The sequence below is a fragment of the Nicotiana tabacum genome, chromosome 19 (genome assembly GCF_000715075.1).
Source record: "Nicotiana tabacum cultivar K326 chromosome 19, ASM71507v2, whole genome shotgun sequence".
NCBI classification, from domain to species: domain Eukaryota; kingdom Viridiplantae; phylum Streptophyta; class Magnoliopsida; order Solanales; family Solanaceae; genus Nicotiana; species Nicotiana tabacum.
This window is the reverse complement of record NC_134098.1, coordinates 51258139-51276566: the sequence shown is the minus strand read 5'-3', so window position 1 is coordinate 51276566 and position 18428 is coordinate 51258139. Positions and strand designations below refer to the sequence as shown.

The following is an 18428-nucleotide window of genomic DNA, read 5'->3' as shown; positions in this document are numbered from 1 at the left end:
TTTCGCCTGGCTGTTAATCTCATTATCCAGTATGATTAATGATTTATTAGCAGAAACATCCGTAACTCCAACTTCTATATCCCTATTTAATTTCCTTCATTCTTGTTCTAATTTTCCTTTTTAATGTTTCATATTTAATCTCTTACTATCCTCACGGAAAAGTAAAAAGGAAAATAAACAAACTACCGCCGCAAGCTAGTTTATTAACGAGCGCCTCATATATCACAATCTGTGTTACTGGTATTTAATATATTGCTGTTTAGAACTTCTTTTTCCCTTTTACAAAACTTCCTCCTGTTTCAAATATCACTCGTTTTGACCGGTTGAATTTATTTCAAAATATTTGATGTTTTAGAAAAACAAAAGACATTTATATTTCTTTTCCCTTCAAATTCACACGTACTACTCCAGTGAGTGGAGTGTATAAGAAGATTAATAGAGAGATAAATGAAGGTTTGGATTATAAAATTATGATTAAGAGCCGTTTGAACCGACTTTAAAAAGTGTCTTTTCAGCAAAAATAATTTTTAAGTCAAAAAACAATAAGTTGGGGTTGCTCACCTTAACTTGTTTTAAGCACTTTTAAACTTATTTTAACCACTTTTTAACTTTGTCAAATACTGAAAAAAACTAAAGAAAGCTTAAAAACTGATTTGAAGCCAATCCAATTGCATGGGACTGCAATTGGAATTGTCCTCCTCCAGGATTGAGTCTAGGAATTGGCGAGCAAACTTAAGCCAATGGATATGAATTGGAGGGAATGGGTAAAAGTGGCACATTATTGAAGAATAACGTTGGGCTTTCTTTTCGTGTTTGCTTTATGAGGAAGTAAGGGGTCATTTGGCAGGGTGTATAAGATTGTATACTGAATAGAGTGTATTAGTAATACTGATATTAGTTATGCTGAAATTATTTCTTATTCACTGCTTGACTTGGTGTATTAAAGATAACATGTAACTCATAGGGGTATATACATGCTTATCCTTGTATTAAAATCATGGTATTATTAATGCCATGATTTTCTATGTATTAGTTATACATAGGATAATGTCAAATAAAGTGTATAACTAATATATGTGTTAGTTATACATAAGTTAAAAAAGATTATCAAACAAGGGATTAATTATACCAAAACTAATGGATGTATTATTTTCCCCTAATACATCCTACCAAACTATCCCTAAAAGTAACGTTGGGGTAAAAGTAAATTCTCTGGCTTGGAAGATCCGCAAAATAATTCGGGAGATATTAATTTCTCGTGTGTGCATATATATAACATCTCTATTTGCATAGAAATACGACCCAATATACTAATTTCATTTACATAGCCAATAAAAAAGATTACAACTATGTAACCAACAAAATATAGCCTAAATTGTTTATCCGTAAAACGGTACAATTGAATTTATACGTGGTTTCTAGACAAGTGAACTAATTTAATTATGAAATAATGCAATAATTGAAGAAATGTACAATACTTAGCCTTAAAATATAGATGAAACATTAGAGATGATAGTTCCGGGAACAAGATTTCTGGGCACAGCAATGATGAGATCAAAAAACGGGGTTGTAAGATTATATTAAGCTTTGTATAGAATGTAGTGTAAGTTTAGCCAGAAAATTCATGTCCTTTACAATGAAAACTGGGCTCACTATTTATAGTTGTGTCTAGGGAAGGAGGTCCTAGGATCGTGCCCTCCTTTAATGTCAATTATGAGGATCATTGATGAAGATATAACGATGAACATAAATGCCAAATTCTCTGTAACGGGCCGTCGCTCTTAATGCTGTAAAATATTCCTTATTAAATGCTACCGGGCGCAGAACATTTAATACACCTTTATGAACGTTATTACTTATAGTGACAAGCGGAATGGCTGTGTTCGGTCTTCGGCCATCCTCGTCTTGGGTTTCACGTGTCTTTTCTTTAGATGGCCACGTGTCATATCATATTTCACCCTATACAGATAGTCCCCCTGCTTTCCGGTGACATAACTTTGTGTTACCCGAAAGTTGGTAGAAATACTCTTTTGGCGGGAATTACTATAACTCCCTCTCAAGACTTCTGACGGTTTATTATACACACGTCTCTCTGCATTTAATGCCCCGAACATGCGCCATCCCACGATTCAGCAAGGCTTTTGCCGATTATCGAGGTAATCATGGCCATGAATTTAGCCGCCAAAATTTTACTTATACGCATCATTCTTTTCCTTTGCACTTTATAATTTCTCGAGCTTCTGATTTGCATCTTTGTTCTCCATCCTTTCTCTAATTCTCTTCAAACAAAAACCTTTTCTTTCTTCTTATTCAATGGCTTCTTCCTCCAAGAATGCCGGTTCTTCAAAAAACAAGAACAAAGCCGAGGACTCTGCTCCTCCAACGGTGGGTTCCATCATCCCAAGAAGACTCAGTTTGACAAAGGACTTTGAAGAGAAATTTCCTACTACTAACCCTCGTACATGGGCTGTTAGTAAGTACACTTCTTCTATTCGTCCTTCCAGTATTCCTGCTGTGAAGGAAGACTGCCGCTGCCATGAGTTGGATATCATTGCTCCTGATCTATCGGAGTGAATGACCCTTCCCAAGGAAGGTTTTACATACTTTTACACGTATCCCTTTACTTTGGGTGCGTTTTCTTTGAGTGGAGAGCTTGATTCCGTGATCGCGGAGTTTTGCCTTCGCTACCAGGTGTATTTGACACATGTAAGTCTTTTAGTGTGGAGGACGGTCACATGCCTTCGACGCTTGTGCCAGGAGACTAGAGAAGAGCTAATATTAGCTCGTATGATGAATCTCTACTCCCCCAAAACTCTCTGTGGGGGTATTATAAACCTCTGCAAATGTGGTCATCATGCTCTGTTGACTAAAATGAATGATGATAATAACTGTTGGTAGATGGAACAGTTCGTTGCAGTTGCCACTAATAATATCATTCCGACAATGGCTTCATCCTTTCCAACCGCTTGGAACCGCACTCATAAGATCTTTATTTAATATATTTTCTTTCACTAAATATTCTTCTATTGTCGTATCGACTCTTCACCGTTCGCATGTTTCCGCAACTCGATGGATCCCACCGGTGGTGGAAGGCTTGGATCGGTGGGTTCAGAAGATCTTGGGCGTCACGATGCCTGAAACTCGTTTGTTTAAAGAACTGGCCCTTAGATACGGGTGGAAGGCCAAATATCATGATAATTTTAACTTACTTTGCTTCCATTCTTTTTTGTATATGGAGAACTTGGTCGAACCCATCTGACTTGTTCATGAAATTAGGTCTACCTGTGGGCTCTGTTGTTGTCCCTGAGGAGGACGTCTTGGCTGATCCTGCTGATGCAGCGAGGCTGCTTCAGGAGGCACTTACTCGAACAGGTATCTCCGAGCATGTTTCGGGCACAAACACTTCTTTAAAGAGCCCCCGGCCAGAGGATAAACAACCGAAGAGAAGACGTTCCTCTGCGGTCGGGGAAAAGAATAAGAGGGCAAAGACTGATACCCCCGAGTCATCTCTGGTGGCGATGGTGACCGGTCCTCCTTCCGAGCCGGTCATAGACACCGTGATGATTGATGATGAAGAAGTTAGTGATGAGGGAGATTCTTTACATAGAAGGCGACGATCCTCATCATCTCAACAGGATGCTCGACCTATTGAGACAGTTACACCAACCGAGGACGATGTATCGACACTTTAGGGAGAATTTGATTTGGTAGATACCAACTCACATTTTCGGGCCCTAAGTGTTGTGTCCGGTACTGCAGGGCTGAGTACCGAATCCCTGCCGTCTTTGGTTGGCGAGCATCCATCCACCAACACTGAATTTGATGCAACTGCTTCTCACCCTTCATCCACTCTTCCACCAGCAACTGCTACATCATATCCGCCGGTCGCACCTGACCATAGAGAGGGTGATCCTCTTCCCCAGTCCCCAGTTCATGGGAATTAGGGCAAAATTATGCTGACCCTTCCGAAGATCCATAAAGGAGGAGGAACATTACTCTTTCGGTCTCTACCGAATGCAACTTGCTATCCCGGCCAGTGGAGCTTGCTAATTATCTGAAGCCTTTGGCTTCAGAGAAAGATTGGGAAAAGATTCAAGCACTCTCGGGGGAGTGTTTGTTGAACAATGCCATGCACAATGCCGCAGCGGTGCGTTCCTTTCTTCCTTTGTTATTTCTTCTACTTTTGTATGAATGTATTCTAAGTTTTACTTCTTCTTGTTTTGTAGGTCATCTTTCTTGCTTCTGAGGGCCTTCAGAGGTTGATTCGTGAGAAGGAGGAACTTACTTCAGAATGAAATCACCTTTTGGTGGAATGAGACCAAACTGTTCTCCGCCTCTCGGAACTGGAAACCAAAGCTATTGAGGCCGTTATTTTGGAGGCTTTTTTGTAGCAAAGCGAGCAAGACGTGGTAACCCTTAGCAAAGAAATTGGCCCGCTGAGGGTTAGATTTGATGAAGCCACGACCAAATGGGCTGAAATCCAGGATGCCGTTCTTGCTGCAACCGGGCATGAGGCTACTACTGCCGAAAAAGTGATTGACTTAGATGCGGCCTTGAACTCAAAAATTGAAGAGCTTGCTGTTGTGAGGGCGAAACATGCCTAGTTGGAAGAGAAGTACAAGAAAACTGTCGAGCACAACATGCTCTTTAGGTCTACCATCCATGACCTTGATGTAAGCCTCAGATCTATTAAGTCTGCCCGGGAAAGCCTTTCTGCCGAGGTTACCCAACTCAAAGAAGAACTTAAGCGCCGAGTGGCTTCCCTGGATATCGAAAGAACTTATGCCATGTACAACATGAGGAGAAAAACCTTGGAAGAGGCCAAAGCAGGTATAATTGACTATGATGCTAAAATTGCTAAGGCCTGAGAGCTTGAGTTGGCTGCTAAAAATGGACTCCCGGCGCAGTCTGATGCTCCTGGTTCTTCTGGCTTCGGTGTTGAGTTTTCGGGAATTGAAGAGGAATCGGAGAGCGACGATGCTGAAAACCAGACTGGGGAAAACGTCGAGCCATCGGTGGACCAGCCTACTTCTCCCGGGGATGCAGACACTTCTCTTCCTCCTGGTTCCGTAGATACTGCAGTTTAGCTTTTCTTTTCTTTTTTCCATTTTGTACTTTCACCGTTTTGGCACGTTCTTGTAAATAAAGACATATTTTTTCTCAAGTATTGTTTGAGTCTTACTTTCGTTTGAATATCCATGCAAGTCTTTAACCCTTGCATTTGCTTAAGAATTTTGCGCACGTTTTTTTGTTCACGCTTTGCTATGTGTAGTCTCAGATGTATTTTTCTCGAAGCACTTTGGTTTCGAGCATTATCCCTTTTACTTCTTCGGGTGCATTTTTCCTCGAAAGCATTTTGATTCCGGGCATATTTTCTTCTGAAACCAACCCTTTTACGTGAGGGTTTTCATAAGAGCGGGCCCTCTTATGTTTACAGTGCTCTTGAAGAGGACGTCTCCTGTTCATTATGGCACTAACATTTGAAGTACTTGTTTAACTTTCAAATGACAAAGTTAGTTCATCGTTCAAACAAGAAACAAGATAAAAACAAAAGGATTTCATTTCATATAATTCCTTCTATTTTCAAAAGTACACAAGCATTTATTATGCTAAAAAGAAATTGGCATTACTTGTGGCTATCTTGTAAAACTTGTTTCTACAGGGCTGGCTACACAGTCCCCAGTCTCGATGATGCATTTTATTTTCGGATTTTCGTTTCCCAGTTGACGTGGCAGTCAATGTTTCCGTATCCTCATGTCATCCCCTCGAGTGTTCGAATGCGAAGAATGTGAATTGGAACACTGGAAGTCTTGTGCCTTCAATGATTCCACCAATGAATTGCTAGATAATCCTGAACTCGACAACATACCTTACTTCCCCTTAGGAATCCATGCTATCGAGCAAAAGACTATCTATCAATCTTCTAGTGGTTTGTGCTCGCGAACAGTTGAGTAACCTTTGTTCGGTAGCAAACTTATCTTCCCAGTGGGAATTTTCTATCGAGCAGAATATTATCTAACAGTCCCCGAGTGGAAACTTGTTTGTTTGCCTTGCTATCAAAGGTCTTATTACTGCTTTCTATCGCTGCCTCATTAAACACCTTGCCAGAAAAACTCAATCGGGACAAAAACTTAACGAAGGAAAAAAGAGTGCAACACATACTTTCCGCTTGAATAATTCTCATCAGCAATAATATCTTTTGAGGTGTGTCACGTTCCAGTTGCTAGGCAACTTGTCTCCATTCTGGTTCTCCAACCCGTACGAACCTTTCCCAGTGATAGCTGAAATCCGGTAGGGACCTTCCCACATTGGACCTAGCTTCCCGGCGTTGAGCTCCTGAGTATTTTGAGTTACTTTCCTCAGAACCAAGTCTCCTACTTTGAGATAACGTAGGTTGGTTTTTCGATTATAATATTGCTCCACTCTCTGCTTTTGAGTTGCCATTCTTACACACGCCAAGTCCTTGCGTGCCTCGAGCAGTTCCAAATTGATTAACATTGCTTCGTTATTTGATTCTTCATCTGCCCGAAAATATCTCAAAGTGGTTTCACCCACTTCCACCAGGATTAGGGCTTCAACACCGTACACAAGGGAGAAAGAAGTTTCTCCTGTGCTCGATTTGGCCATTGTTCGTTAGGCCCATAGAACTCCGGGCAATTCTTTGGGCCATTTGCCTTTTGCTACTTCTAACCTTTTCTTGAGGTTTTGAATAATCACTTTGTTTGTTGACTCCGATTGACCGTTTGAGCTTGGATGATAAGGAGAATATGTGATCCTTTTTATCTTCAAATCTTAGGGGAACTTTTTAACTTTTGCCCCAATAAACTGTGGCCCATCGTCGCATGCTATCTCTTTTGGTATTCCGAACCTGCAAATTATATTTTCCCATAGGAAATTGACCACTTCGCGTTCTCCGATCTTCTGATAAAGCTACTTCCACCCATTTAGAAAAATAGTCAGTCAAAATTAAAAGAAACATGCAACTTGAAGTTATAACGTGCAGCTTGGCACGTAACGCCCGTGATGCTTTAGGGTCTTCAGGACATGCACGAGATAGTCGATTATTTCATTTCTCCAGTCCGAGACCAGACTAGTCGAATTTACCTCATTGTAACCATCCGTATCCAGGACTGAGTTCATCAGTTGCACTACCATCCCGGACTCCGATCCCTTTAATTTCGTCGATGATCCTAAGTTTTCTTATGCAGCCGCTTCTGTGTTATCCTCCCTCGGGATATGAGTAATTGACCATTCCCAGAATTGTGCCAAAAGAGCCTGGACCTTTACCATGTATTGTTGCATGCGTTCTTCTTTGGTTTCAAAGATCCCGTATACCTGATTTACCACTAGCTGCGAGTCACATTTTATTTCGATAACCTCAGAATCAAGTCACCGAGCCAATTCGAGCCCTGCAATCAAAGTTTCATACTCTACTTCATTGTTAGTTAAAGGGATCATTCTGATGGTTTCCCTTAAGATTTTCCCCGAAAGCGTGATTAAGACTATTCCGAGTCCGAACCCTTTTACGTTGGAAGCTCCGTTCGTAAATAAGGTCCAAAGCCCCGATGTCGATTCCGACACCATTACTGCCTCATTGGTTGCTCGAGGCAGTAGTCCCAAATTGAAATCGGCCACGAAGTCAACCAAAAATTTTGACTTAATTGAAGTCCTTGGTTTATATTCTATGTCAAACTCACTCATTTCGACGGCCCATTTAGCCAATCTTCCCGAGACATCGGGTTTATGGAGGATGTTCTGCAAAGGGAAAGTAGTCACCACAGCTATCGGGTGGCACTGAAAATAGGGCCTTAGCTTCCGAGCGGCGACTACGAGAGCTAAGTCCAGTTTATCCAAATGTGGGTAGCGGGTTTCTGCTCCTGTTAAAATTTTGCTAACGTATTAAATGGAAAATTGCGTACCTTCGTCCTCTCGGACTAAAATCGCACTTACCACAACTTCTAAAACCGCGAGGTACACTAGCAATGTTTTACCTTCTTTTGGTTTTGAGAGAAATGGAGGGCTTGATAAGTACTTTTTCAGGTCCTTCAGAGCCTACTGGCACTCCGGTGTCCATTCAAAATTATATTTCTTTTTGAGCAGTGTGAAAAAGTGATGACATTTTTTCGACGATCGGGAAATGAACTTGCTCAAAGCTGCTAATCTTCCTGTGAGTCTTTGGACTTCCTTTATGTTCGACAATTGATCCGGGATATCCTCTATGGCCTTGATTTTGTCGGGGTTTACCTCAATTCCCCTTTGTAAGACCAGAAATCCCAGAAACTTACTAGAACTGACCCCGAACACGCACTTCTCGGGATTAAGTTTCATGTTATGCTTCCTCAGGATGTCGAATGTTTCTTGCAAATGCTTAAGGTGGTCACCTGCATTCAAAGACATAACGAGCATATCGTCTATATAAACTTCCATAGTCATTCGTATTTGCTTTTCAAACATCTTATTTATGAGCCGTTGATAAGTGGCTCCGGCGTTTTTCAACCCGAAGGGCATCACATTGTAACAATATGTACCAAAATTCATTGTAAACGAAGTCTTTTTCTAACTTTTGGGTTCATCTTGATTTGGTTGTACCTGGAATAAGCATCGAGGAAACTCATTAACTCGTGCCCGGCCGTGGCATAAATCATTTGATCGATATTTGGTAGTGGGAACGAGACTTTTTGGCACGCCTTATTATGGTCTTTATAGTCTATACACATGCGAGATTTATTGTTCTTCTTGGGAACTACTACTACATTGGCTAGCCAGTCCGGATATCTTACCTCTCGGATCAAACCGATATTAAGCAAGCAGGTTACCTCTTCTTTGACGAATTTATTCTTGGCCTCGGCAATAGGGCATTTCTTTTGTCTTACCGGAGGTACGTTGGGATCCAAACACAACTTGTGCATGGCTACTTCTGTCGGGATACCATTCATATCCTCGTGTGACCATGCAAAACAATCGACATTAAATTTAAGGAATTCAATAAAACCAGACCTAAGCTCCGGGTGCAGTCCTATTCCCAAATGGATTTTTCTTTTCAGGAATTTTTCAAAAAATGCTATTTGCTCCAGTTCCTCTGCCGTGGAATTCGTTGCGTTCATCTCTTCTGGAACTTGAAAATATATCGGCACCTGATAATGTTCTGACGACTCTGCTCCCGGGCTAACTTCTTCTAGCTCGGGAGTAGGTGTCGATTCCTGTAATTGCTATGCCGTGTGCTCCTTCCCTTTGCTACTGGAAACCAAAATTGCATTCATCTCCCTTGCTCCCGGTTCATCACCTCTTATCTGCTTGATTCCTTCGGGTGTTGGAAACTTCAGCAATTGGTGATATGTAACCATCTCTTGTAACCATGACCTTCCCAGGATGATATTGTATCCCATGTCACCATCTACTACTTCAAAGAGAGTTGTTTTCATTACTCCTTCAGCGTTCGTGAGCAGCAAAATCTCTCCCCGGGTCATCACGCTAGCAAGGTTAAATCCAGAGAGGAGCTTTATTGCCGGAATAATGCTTCCGGTGAGTTTAGCTTGCTCCAATACTCTCCATTGTATGATAATAGCCAAACTTCCTCGATCCACTAGAACACGTTTAATCTTAAAATCCAACTCATTGAAAGAAATTACCATTGCATCGTTGTGTGGTAACAACAATCTGTCTACGTCCTCCTCCGTGAAAGTGATATCGTCTTCCCGGAGTCTTTTACTATGAGTTACTGATACTTTTGTCTTCTTCACTGCCGAAAAGGTGACCCCGTTAATCTCATTCTCTCCGAAGATCATATTGATCATTTGGCGTGGGGTTTCTTCTCCTACTTTCGAAGGTTCTGCGTTGTCTATATTACGATCATAATTGTTCTTAGCTCGGTCACTCAAGAATTCTATGAGGTGACCATTATTCAATAGTATTGCCACCTCTTCCCGGAGGTGTCGACAGTTCCCTGTTCGGTGGTCGTTCAACCCATGGTATTCACACCATAAGTTGGGATCCCTTTGTCTGGAATCGGATCTCATATGTCTCGGAAATCATGCCTTTTTAATGTTTCTCATTACTGACACCAACTCCACTATATTAACGTTAAAGCTATATTCTGATAACCTGGGGTAAGAAGGATCTTGAGACCCCGACGTCTCTTTATCCTAAAGTGATCTATTGTTTCGACCACGATCGGTCCCTCTGTCAATGGTGAACTTGTTTGCTTCCCGGAAGTTTTTGCCACGGCCTTCAGTCCGCTCGTAAGGCAAAAACCGGCCCCTCGAACTCCGTCTATCCGCATCGTAGTCATCCTTTGATTTTTCTCTACTCTTCTTCCGTCCTGTGGCCGATGATGTAGAACCGACCTGGTCATCTTCGATCCTTATCTTTGACTCGTACCGGTTGTGGACATCTGCCTAAGTTGTTGCCTGAAACTCAAGCAGGCTCTCCTTCAGCTTCCGGGAAGCGTCTGAGCTTCTCGGATTCAATCCTTTGGTGAATGCTTCAGCTGGCCATTCATCCGGGATAGCCGGAAGCAACATTCTTTCTTTTTGGAATCGAGTAAGGAACTCTCGTAATAATTTGGATTCTCCCTGTGCGATCCGGAATATGTAAGCCTTCCGGGCTTGTACGTTTCTGGCCCAGACATGAGCCTTGATGAAAGAATTCGCGAGCATCTCAAAGAAATCTATGGAACGCTGGGGTAATAATGAATACCACATTAGAGCTCCTCTCATGAGAGTTTCTCCAAATTTCTTTAGCAACACATATTCAATTTTGTGAGGAGCTAAATCATTTCCTTTTACCGCCATTGTGTAGGTGGTAATATGCTCTTGTGGGTCTAAAGTCCCGTCATACTTTGGCACTTCAGGCATTTTAAACCGCTTCAGGATTAATTCTGGTGCCACACTCGGCTTATACGACAATTGAGTATACTTCTTTGCGTCCGGACCTTTCAATACTAGCGGTGCGCCCGGGATTTGGTCCATGCGGGTATTTACTTCACTCATAAACCATAAAAGTTCATTATTGAACGTGTCGTTCTAATTTTTGAGAACGAATCCGCTCCCCCAGCCCCGTCGGAGCCAACTTCACCCCTGGGAGTGTTGTTGTCAACTCTATGCATTGTTTGGTTTGCGGGAACACCGGAAAGAATTACATCTCGTCTGTTTGCATTATTTAAAGCCCCTGATAACGCCTGCTTCAACTCCATCATAACCTTATACTGCCACGTGAGATGGCCTAGAAATGATCGCCTGTTGCTCTTCCACGACCCTCACCGTATCCATGACATGCTCCTCATCAGCATCATCGGGATTTGTCTCCCGAACCTATCGATGGTACTGCCTGTCATGCACCGACATGGAGTCATTTCCCTCATTGCGGGTGTCACTAATTAAATCCTCGAAATGAGGCTGATCCCCTCGTATTTCAGGGTTGTGCGTTTTGCTAACAGTGTTATCTGCTATTTTTTGTGATTTTTTCTAAGAGAAAATAATCAAATCACGTTAGATGAAACAACAGAGATGACTGTTCTGGGAACAAGGTTTCCGGCCACAACAATAATTAGATCAAAAAGAGGGAAAGTAAGATTGTATTAAGCTTTGTATAGAATGTAGTGTAAGTTTAGCCAGAAAATTTGTCTCCTTTATAATGATAACTAGGCTCACTATTTATAGTTGTGTCTAGGGAAGGATGTCCTTGGATCGTGCCCTTCTTTAATATCAATTATGATGGTCATTGATGAAGATGTAACGGTGAATATAAATGCCAAATTCTCTATAACGGGTCATCGCTTTTAATGCTGTAGAATATTCTTTATTAAATGCTACCGAGCGCAGAGCATTTAATACACCTTTATGAACATTATCCCTTCCGGTGACAAGTGGAATGGCTGCGTTTGGTCTTCGGCCATCCTCGTCTTGGGTTCCACGTGTCTTTCCTTTAGATGACCATGTGTCAATATCATATTTCACCCTATACATAAATATATACCACTCATGTTTTTTTATTTCATAAATCTATAGATTTCATCCATCTCCATCCAACAAATCTTTCTCCCCCTTTCACACATATTCCTGCTACTTGTTCTATTTTTTTCACCTTTAAATTTTTTTATTCCTAAATCAAATTGCTTTTTTGTTTTTATTATTTTTCTTTCATTTTTCTATTTTAATAATTAATCTTTCTTTGAAATTAAAAAAGAAAACAGTACACACTATTATTATTCGAACTTAAGCAACTCATATATATATATATATGCCTTATATCCCAAAAACTAATTGGTTATATATAAATATACACTGATATATATATATATATATATATATATATATATGCCTTATATCCCAAAAACTAATTGGTTATATATAAATATACACTGATATATATATATATATATATATATATATATATATATATATATATATATATATATATATATATATATATATATATAAACATTTGTTATACATATTTACACTAGAAAATAACTTCAATCTTTCATTACACCTCCATTGCGACACCAAAAATTACTGACATCGTAAGATGTCTCGCCCGAATGAATTAGTTGATACTAGAAATGTAAGAATAATTGAACGAAAGGAGTAATAAGAAGTGAAAAGAACATAGATACTTCCCAACCAGAAAGAAACATACACACAACAATAACAACAATAAAAAGAAGAAGAAAAGTTCAAAAAGGCCCGCCGTAAGTGATTCAAGTCTAATCCGCATTCAATAGTGAATGAAAACAATCGTTGATGTAATAGTACCCAACAAGAGTCGGGGTCGAATTGCACAGGGAGTTTGCAAGGGATGTTAGGGTAGATACTTGATGAGAATACGTGAAATAACTCAATTGTGCTTCCAACAAAGGGTGTTTGTTTTCCAATTCCAAGATTAACACTAAAAAATTTAAACTAATTAGAAGAAACTAGAAAACGAGTAATTTTTTTTGATGTTTTTAGTCAAATAGGTAAAATCCTAGGGATGTAACCTTCGCCTAGGTGCTAGCCTAATGGGTAAATCACGTTAATGATTATTTTGTTGATCGGGGTGTATTATAACTCTCAACTCTGAATTACCCACTCAATACCTCTCAGTTATAGAGTGGTTATGCCGAAATTGGCTTTCTCAAGTCTAATTGGGTATCAATTCAAACTATTGATATGAGCTCAGGTCGGGTTTTCCTTATTTCTAGTTCAAACCTTTTAATTAGACTAGCCAAAACCTTAATAACCCATAATCAATATTCACAACCATTAATTCTAGAAATAATGCATAAACAACGCTAAATAATAAATACCCAATCATAAACAGGCACTAAAATTAATAACCCATAAGGTTTGCGCACTAGTGTTGGGTCACAACCCTAGAGAAAATCTAGCTACTCATGCTAGGAAGTGAAGAAAACAAAGAAGAAGAATTAATTAAAGACATCAACTAAGATTAAAATGATAAAAATAATGATTCTACGCCCAAAATAGTCACAACTTTCACAAAACAACAAAAGATAACCGCTAGAGCTGATTACAATTTAAAACTTGCCCTAAAATGTGTTCCTGTCTATCTATAGAGCCCTAAAATTCGTTGACAAAAAAGCCCTCCGCGAGGTCACTTTTCTTCTCTTCTTCGGTTGGAGGAATTCTGCTGCCGCACAATTCCATATTCGGTTGTACTTCAGTTTTTGCGGCCGCACTTTTCCATCTGTGGCTTCACTTTGGCAAGGCTTCACACTTGGTCGTTTTGCACCTTCTCTGAAATTTTTGTAAAGTCTTGTCAGCATGACCAACGTTTGCGGCCGCATAATTTAGTGTGCGGAACGAACTTCTTCAAAAATCCTCTAAATCTTCAGGTGTCTATTCTACGGCCGCATATGCATTCTACGAACCTCACTTTCTCGGCTACAGAATTACTTTTGCGGACTGCACTTTGGCTTGCTTTGCTCCTTCTTCCCTTTTGAGCCGGATTACTCCTTTTTGAGTTAGATTTCGTCGTTAAGGTCCAATCCTCCAACATGCCTGCAATTTGCACAATTTTATTAGTTTTTAGAACAAAAATCAACACTTTCAGACTAAAACTAAAGTAAGAAGGTACTAATAAGTGGTTAAAATTCATACTTATCAACTCTCCCAAACTTAAGTCTTTTCTTGTACTCAAGTAAATAGATTAGTTCCCACCTCCTCAAAGTAAAAGGTCATTTCAGAGAGACAATTGTAAGCAGGACCAACAACTACCCACAATACTCATGCATTTTCAATAAGGTGACAAACCACATGTTATGTGGATATAACTCTAGTGTGACATTTGAGCTTCAAGAATTGACTTCATTCATCAAGGACTCTTCTTATATCATGTAGATCATGGCGGACTCCAAATTCTTCCTCCTCTACCTTCCATTTGCCATGCTCACTTCAAGAATTAACACTCATTGCCTAGAGCAACGAAGGATTCACTCTTGTCTCACAAAGGAATGTCACAAGTAAGGCTTCAAGTACCATAGGGCTGTCCCTCATATAGATTACCACTAATGTAAGCTCACTCGATTCAAAATCAAGTAGGACTTCTTTTGGGTTTTAATGAAGGCTTTTGGATTGGGGTAGGATACCGTATGGGATAAGTGGTTACACCCTTCCTTAAGCACTCTATTTTTTATTTCTTAGCTCACATTTACCAACTCTTAGAGGCGGTTCACTTTCTTGGGGGCTAGAGAGACTTTAAATCACTCTTTCTTGTTAATTTCATTATCGTTATCCCTTTTTGATTGCTCATGTTAGGTATTATTACCTCTTTTTGAATCCATCAACCTTTCCACTTATTCACTTTTTTATGCATTTTGTTTTGTTCTTTTCTTGCCTTCTCTTTTCATAGAGATCATTTTTTCTGTTTTTATGCCTTGATACCTTTTTCAAATTCCTCATATCTCCCCCAAACTTATGCTTTAAGCCACTTATTTTATAAGAGTGTTAAGGAAAATCTGGGTGCCAAGAAAGGGTCACGACAAAATAGGTAAAGGCTTATAACATGGTTATTAAATGAGAAAGTCTAGAGGCTCAAAGTGGTTTCCCCGTTGATAATAAAAGAGAGTCGCCACCTAATATTTAAAGGTATACTAGGGTACCTATTCAATTAATAAGATCATCATCCTATTAGTCTGCTAACCAGTGAGATTTGGGTAGGGTTCTTGTTCTTCTTAGGGGAAGGTATTAGGCACCCCCTAGAATCTACCTGAGGTAGCTCCATAGGACAAAAACTATGTTCAGGATATTAAATGTCTATATTCTACTTGATTAGAGCTTACAAGGGTATAGCTTACTCTATGCCATGTTTAAAACTTATCATTTTTAAAGGAAGATAATATATGTACTTTGAAAAGAGAGTATAGGTTTTACTTATAAAATTCTTTTGAAAAATGTCTACATAATTTGAAAGAATTTTAGAAGTGTATTTATAATGTCTATGTTTGTAAACATGGCTAGGTTTTAAAATATTTTATCTTTGAAATGAAACGACTATTTATGTAACTTTAGTAAAGTAAGGCTATTTGAAGAAGTAGGCTTTAGATATACCTTAAGATCAATTTCAAATCTTGTACCCAAGTCAAGAATAAAATCGTTTGAGGTATCCTTGACTTCAACTATGTTCATTTTGGTTTTAAGAAAACTTGATCCTGAAATCGTTTGCCCGATTTTGGCTTTTAAAGAAAAGGATTGTCAACTTTTGAATCTATTTTTGAACTTCAAAGAATTCCATGAAAACAATTATTATATGTGAAAGTGAAAACAATATAGCACAAGTAATTAAGTATGTTGACGTTACTTAACTAATGTAAGAGACAACAATTCCTTTCAATTTTACCTATAGTTTTTAGCTTGCCTAGGTTTCTAAAGTAATTCAAAGATAATAAAAAGAAAGTATTCACTCAATATTGTTAGTGTTATATATACATAGAGGCAACAATAAATTATGTAAAGCGGTAAAGGAAAGAGAATTGGACTCGGTAAAGGAAAGAGAATTGGACTCACGATTTGGTCCTGAAGAATGATAGGCCCAGCGGACAACGAACATCAGCTGCAACTTCAGTGACTCCAAATTCCAGCTAAGAATCTGGGCCTGATTTCTTTGAGAACTCGGTAGGCCCAACTCAGACTCATGCAAAAAAAAGAGAAGGTTATTAGATACGTGGCCCAACATACTATTTAAGCATAAGTAACACCAATATAGGCCCAAGATAGAGCTGTAACAATCAATAGCAGTTAGGAGTGCAAATTAATGTGAAGTCACACAGAGTAAAGCAATTTACAGTGAAACCTTTATTTCCATTAAACACTAAACCTAAAGAGATTAGAAAATGTCAATAGATTAAGGGCTTAGGGTAAAATTTCATTCATGGCCAAGACACTCTTCGGATCCCTAGCACTTCAAAGTTCACAAGGGTCTCATGGATCCCGAGCAGTGCTTGTGTCAGGGAGGGCATCTCAACCGCAAACTAAACCTTACTCCTAAATACCCTTAACCACTCACACTTACTCTTCCCTATATGTTTAAGTGCTAATGAGGCACTCACTATAACTCCAAAATAGTAACAATAACACAAAGGTATATACACTTCTTACAGTGATTGTGCAGAATATTACTACGAATATGAGATAACAGATAACACCATAGGGATCACAATCCAAACACAAGTGTGTAGTACACTATCAACATCTTCAACATACTCAAGAATGCTCAAAGAAAACCAATCATATGTGTAACCAAAGGGAGGGAACACCAGCAGATTATTTCATATGAGTAAGGAGTAAGGAGACACATACATCTACTGATAAGTTCGAGTTTACAAGAGTCTTTACTCATAATACCTTGACAACTTATTAGACTATTGTTTGAATTAATCAGGCGTTCATACATAGACTAAGCCTTAACTTCTATTAGATGTATGGGATAACAACTTCATTCAAAATCTCTAAGGAGTATTAACAAGGATACTTAAGCAAACAAATTGATATTTACTTAAGCAGATGACATGATCTTTAAAGATTAATAATCTCACATTCATACTAGGCTCATTAGAATTTAAGGCACTTATATAAACACAAGGTAATGTTCTGACAGGGCAGGTATGCATCAAGAGCTTCCCCTAAATCTATAGGTGAGTCACCGTTAACTTATGTAGGCTTAGCAAGGCTCAGTTTCCCTTATGTGATAGTGTAACATGAGAACACAAGCATAAGTATGAAAGATAAGTAGGAAGTTTGTTTAATAGCAGGAATGAGTGAAGAAACCCATGAGAAGACAATTAAGCACATATAAGAGATATCCTTAAGGAGTGCAAGACTACAATGTCACGACCCAAAACCTATAATAGGTCGCGATGGCGTCTAACGCCGCCATTAGGCAAGCCCACACGTGAACCTCCAATTTAATTATCCATTTTAACTTTTAAAACAAAAGTTTTCTTTTTAAAGTACAGAAATAAGTAAGATCTCATACAACCGTACATACTTCTTTCTCAAAAATACCAAGCGTAAGAATTACACGAACCATAGTGATAGTAATAATAAGTACAACAGTACATAAACGCAAGAAGCCCCCAAAACCCGGTGCCACAAATGCATAAGCAATCTAGAGAATATACAAAACTAATACAACTACTGTCTGAAGTGTAATAGACAGAATTGGTAAACAAGGTAGAGGGAGACTCCGGTGCTGCAGATCCAAGCAAGGCCAACGGCTCACCACTAAGTCTCCATGGAAGTATATCTACATGCCTGTGTGACCACTGGTATTACTTATCTCAGTACCTGGACATTTAGTGTAGAAGTATAGCGTGAGTACGGAATACAACGTGTACCCAGTAAGTATCTAGTCTAACCTCAAAGAAGTAATGACGAGGAGTCGACTTGACACTTACTAGTGGTCAAAAAATAATAGAAATACATAAATTAGACATGGAGGATGTACAACAAGTAGAAATGAAATAGATAAAAACATTTATAGTAATTCCCAACATGAATCTATATCAAATCACTAAATATGTCATAACCGGCCTTGAAGGCTCTAACTCAACTGTTACCAAACCAAATCCAATCTCAAGTATTAGGCACGAATCTGCCGAGGCAAACGACCCGATCCCATAGGAATAGTGATACTCAGTACTGTCGAGGCGAACAACCCGACCCCATAAGAACAATGTTACCATACAGCCGAAGCAAATGGTCCGATCCCATAAGAGTAATTTAAAATAGTACCGAGGTGAACGACCCGATCCCATAAGAGTAGAGAAATTTACCTCGCTCGCGGAAGTACATGCGAGTCGAGAAGACACAGATCCATAGTTCATTAAATATTTCCCAATATTTCCAAAGTAAGAGGCTAAATCAGTATCTTTATTCTAATCCTCAATCTCAGTCATAGTCAATGAAATCAATACACATGATACATACAAA

General features: G+C 39.3%; 1 protein-coding gene across 1 annotated transcript; it reads right to left on the bottom strand.

The window, feature by feature from the left end:
- Positions 1-6183: 6183 nt before the first annotated feature.
- Positions 6184-6627, bottom strand: LOC142173479 (uncharacterized). The gene has a single exon (XM_075239075.1). It carries the CDS (start codon positions 6625-6627, stop codon positions 6184-6186), a length of 444 nt encoding a protein of 147 aa, XP_075095176.1.
- Positions 6628-18428: the final 11801 nt, after the last annotated feature.

Excerpts from the sequence above, each read along its gene's own strand:
- LOC142173479 (XM_075239075.1), bottom strand. The coding sequence starts at position 6,627 with ATGGCCAAATCGAGCACAGGAGAAACTTCTTTCTCCCTTGTGTACGGT.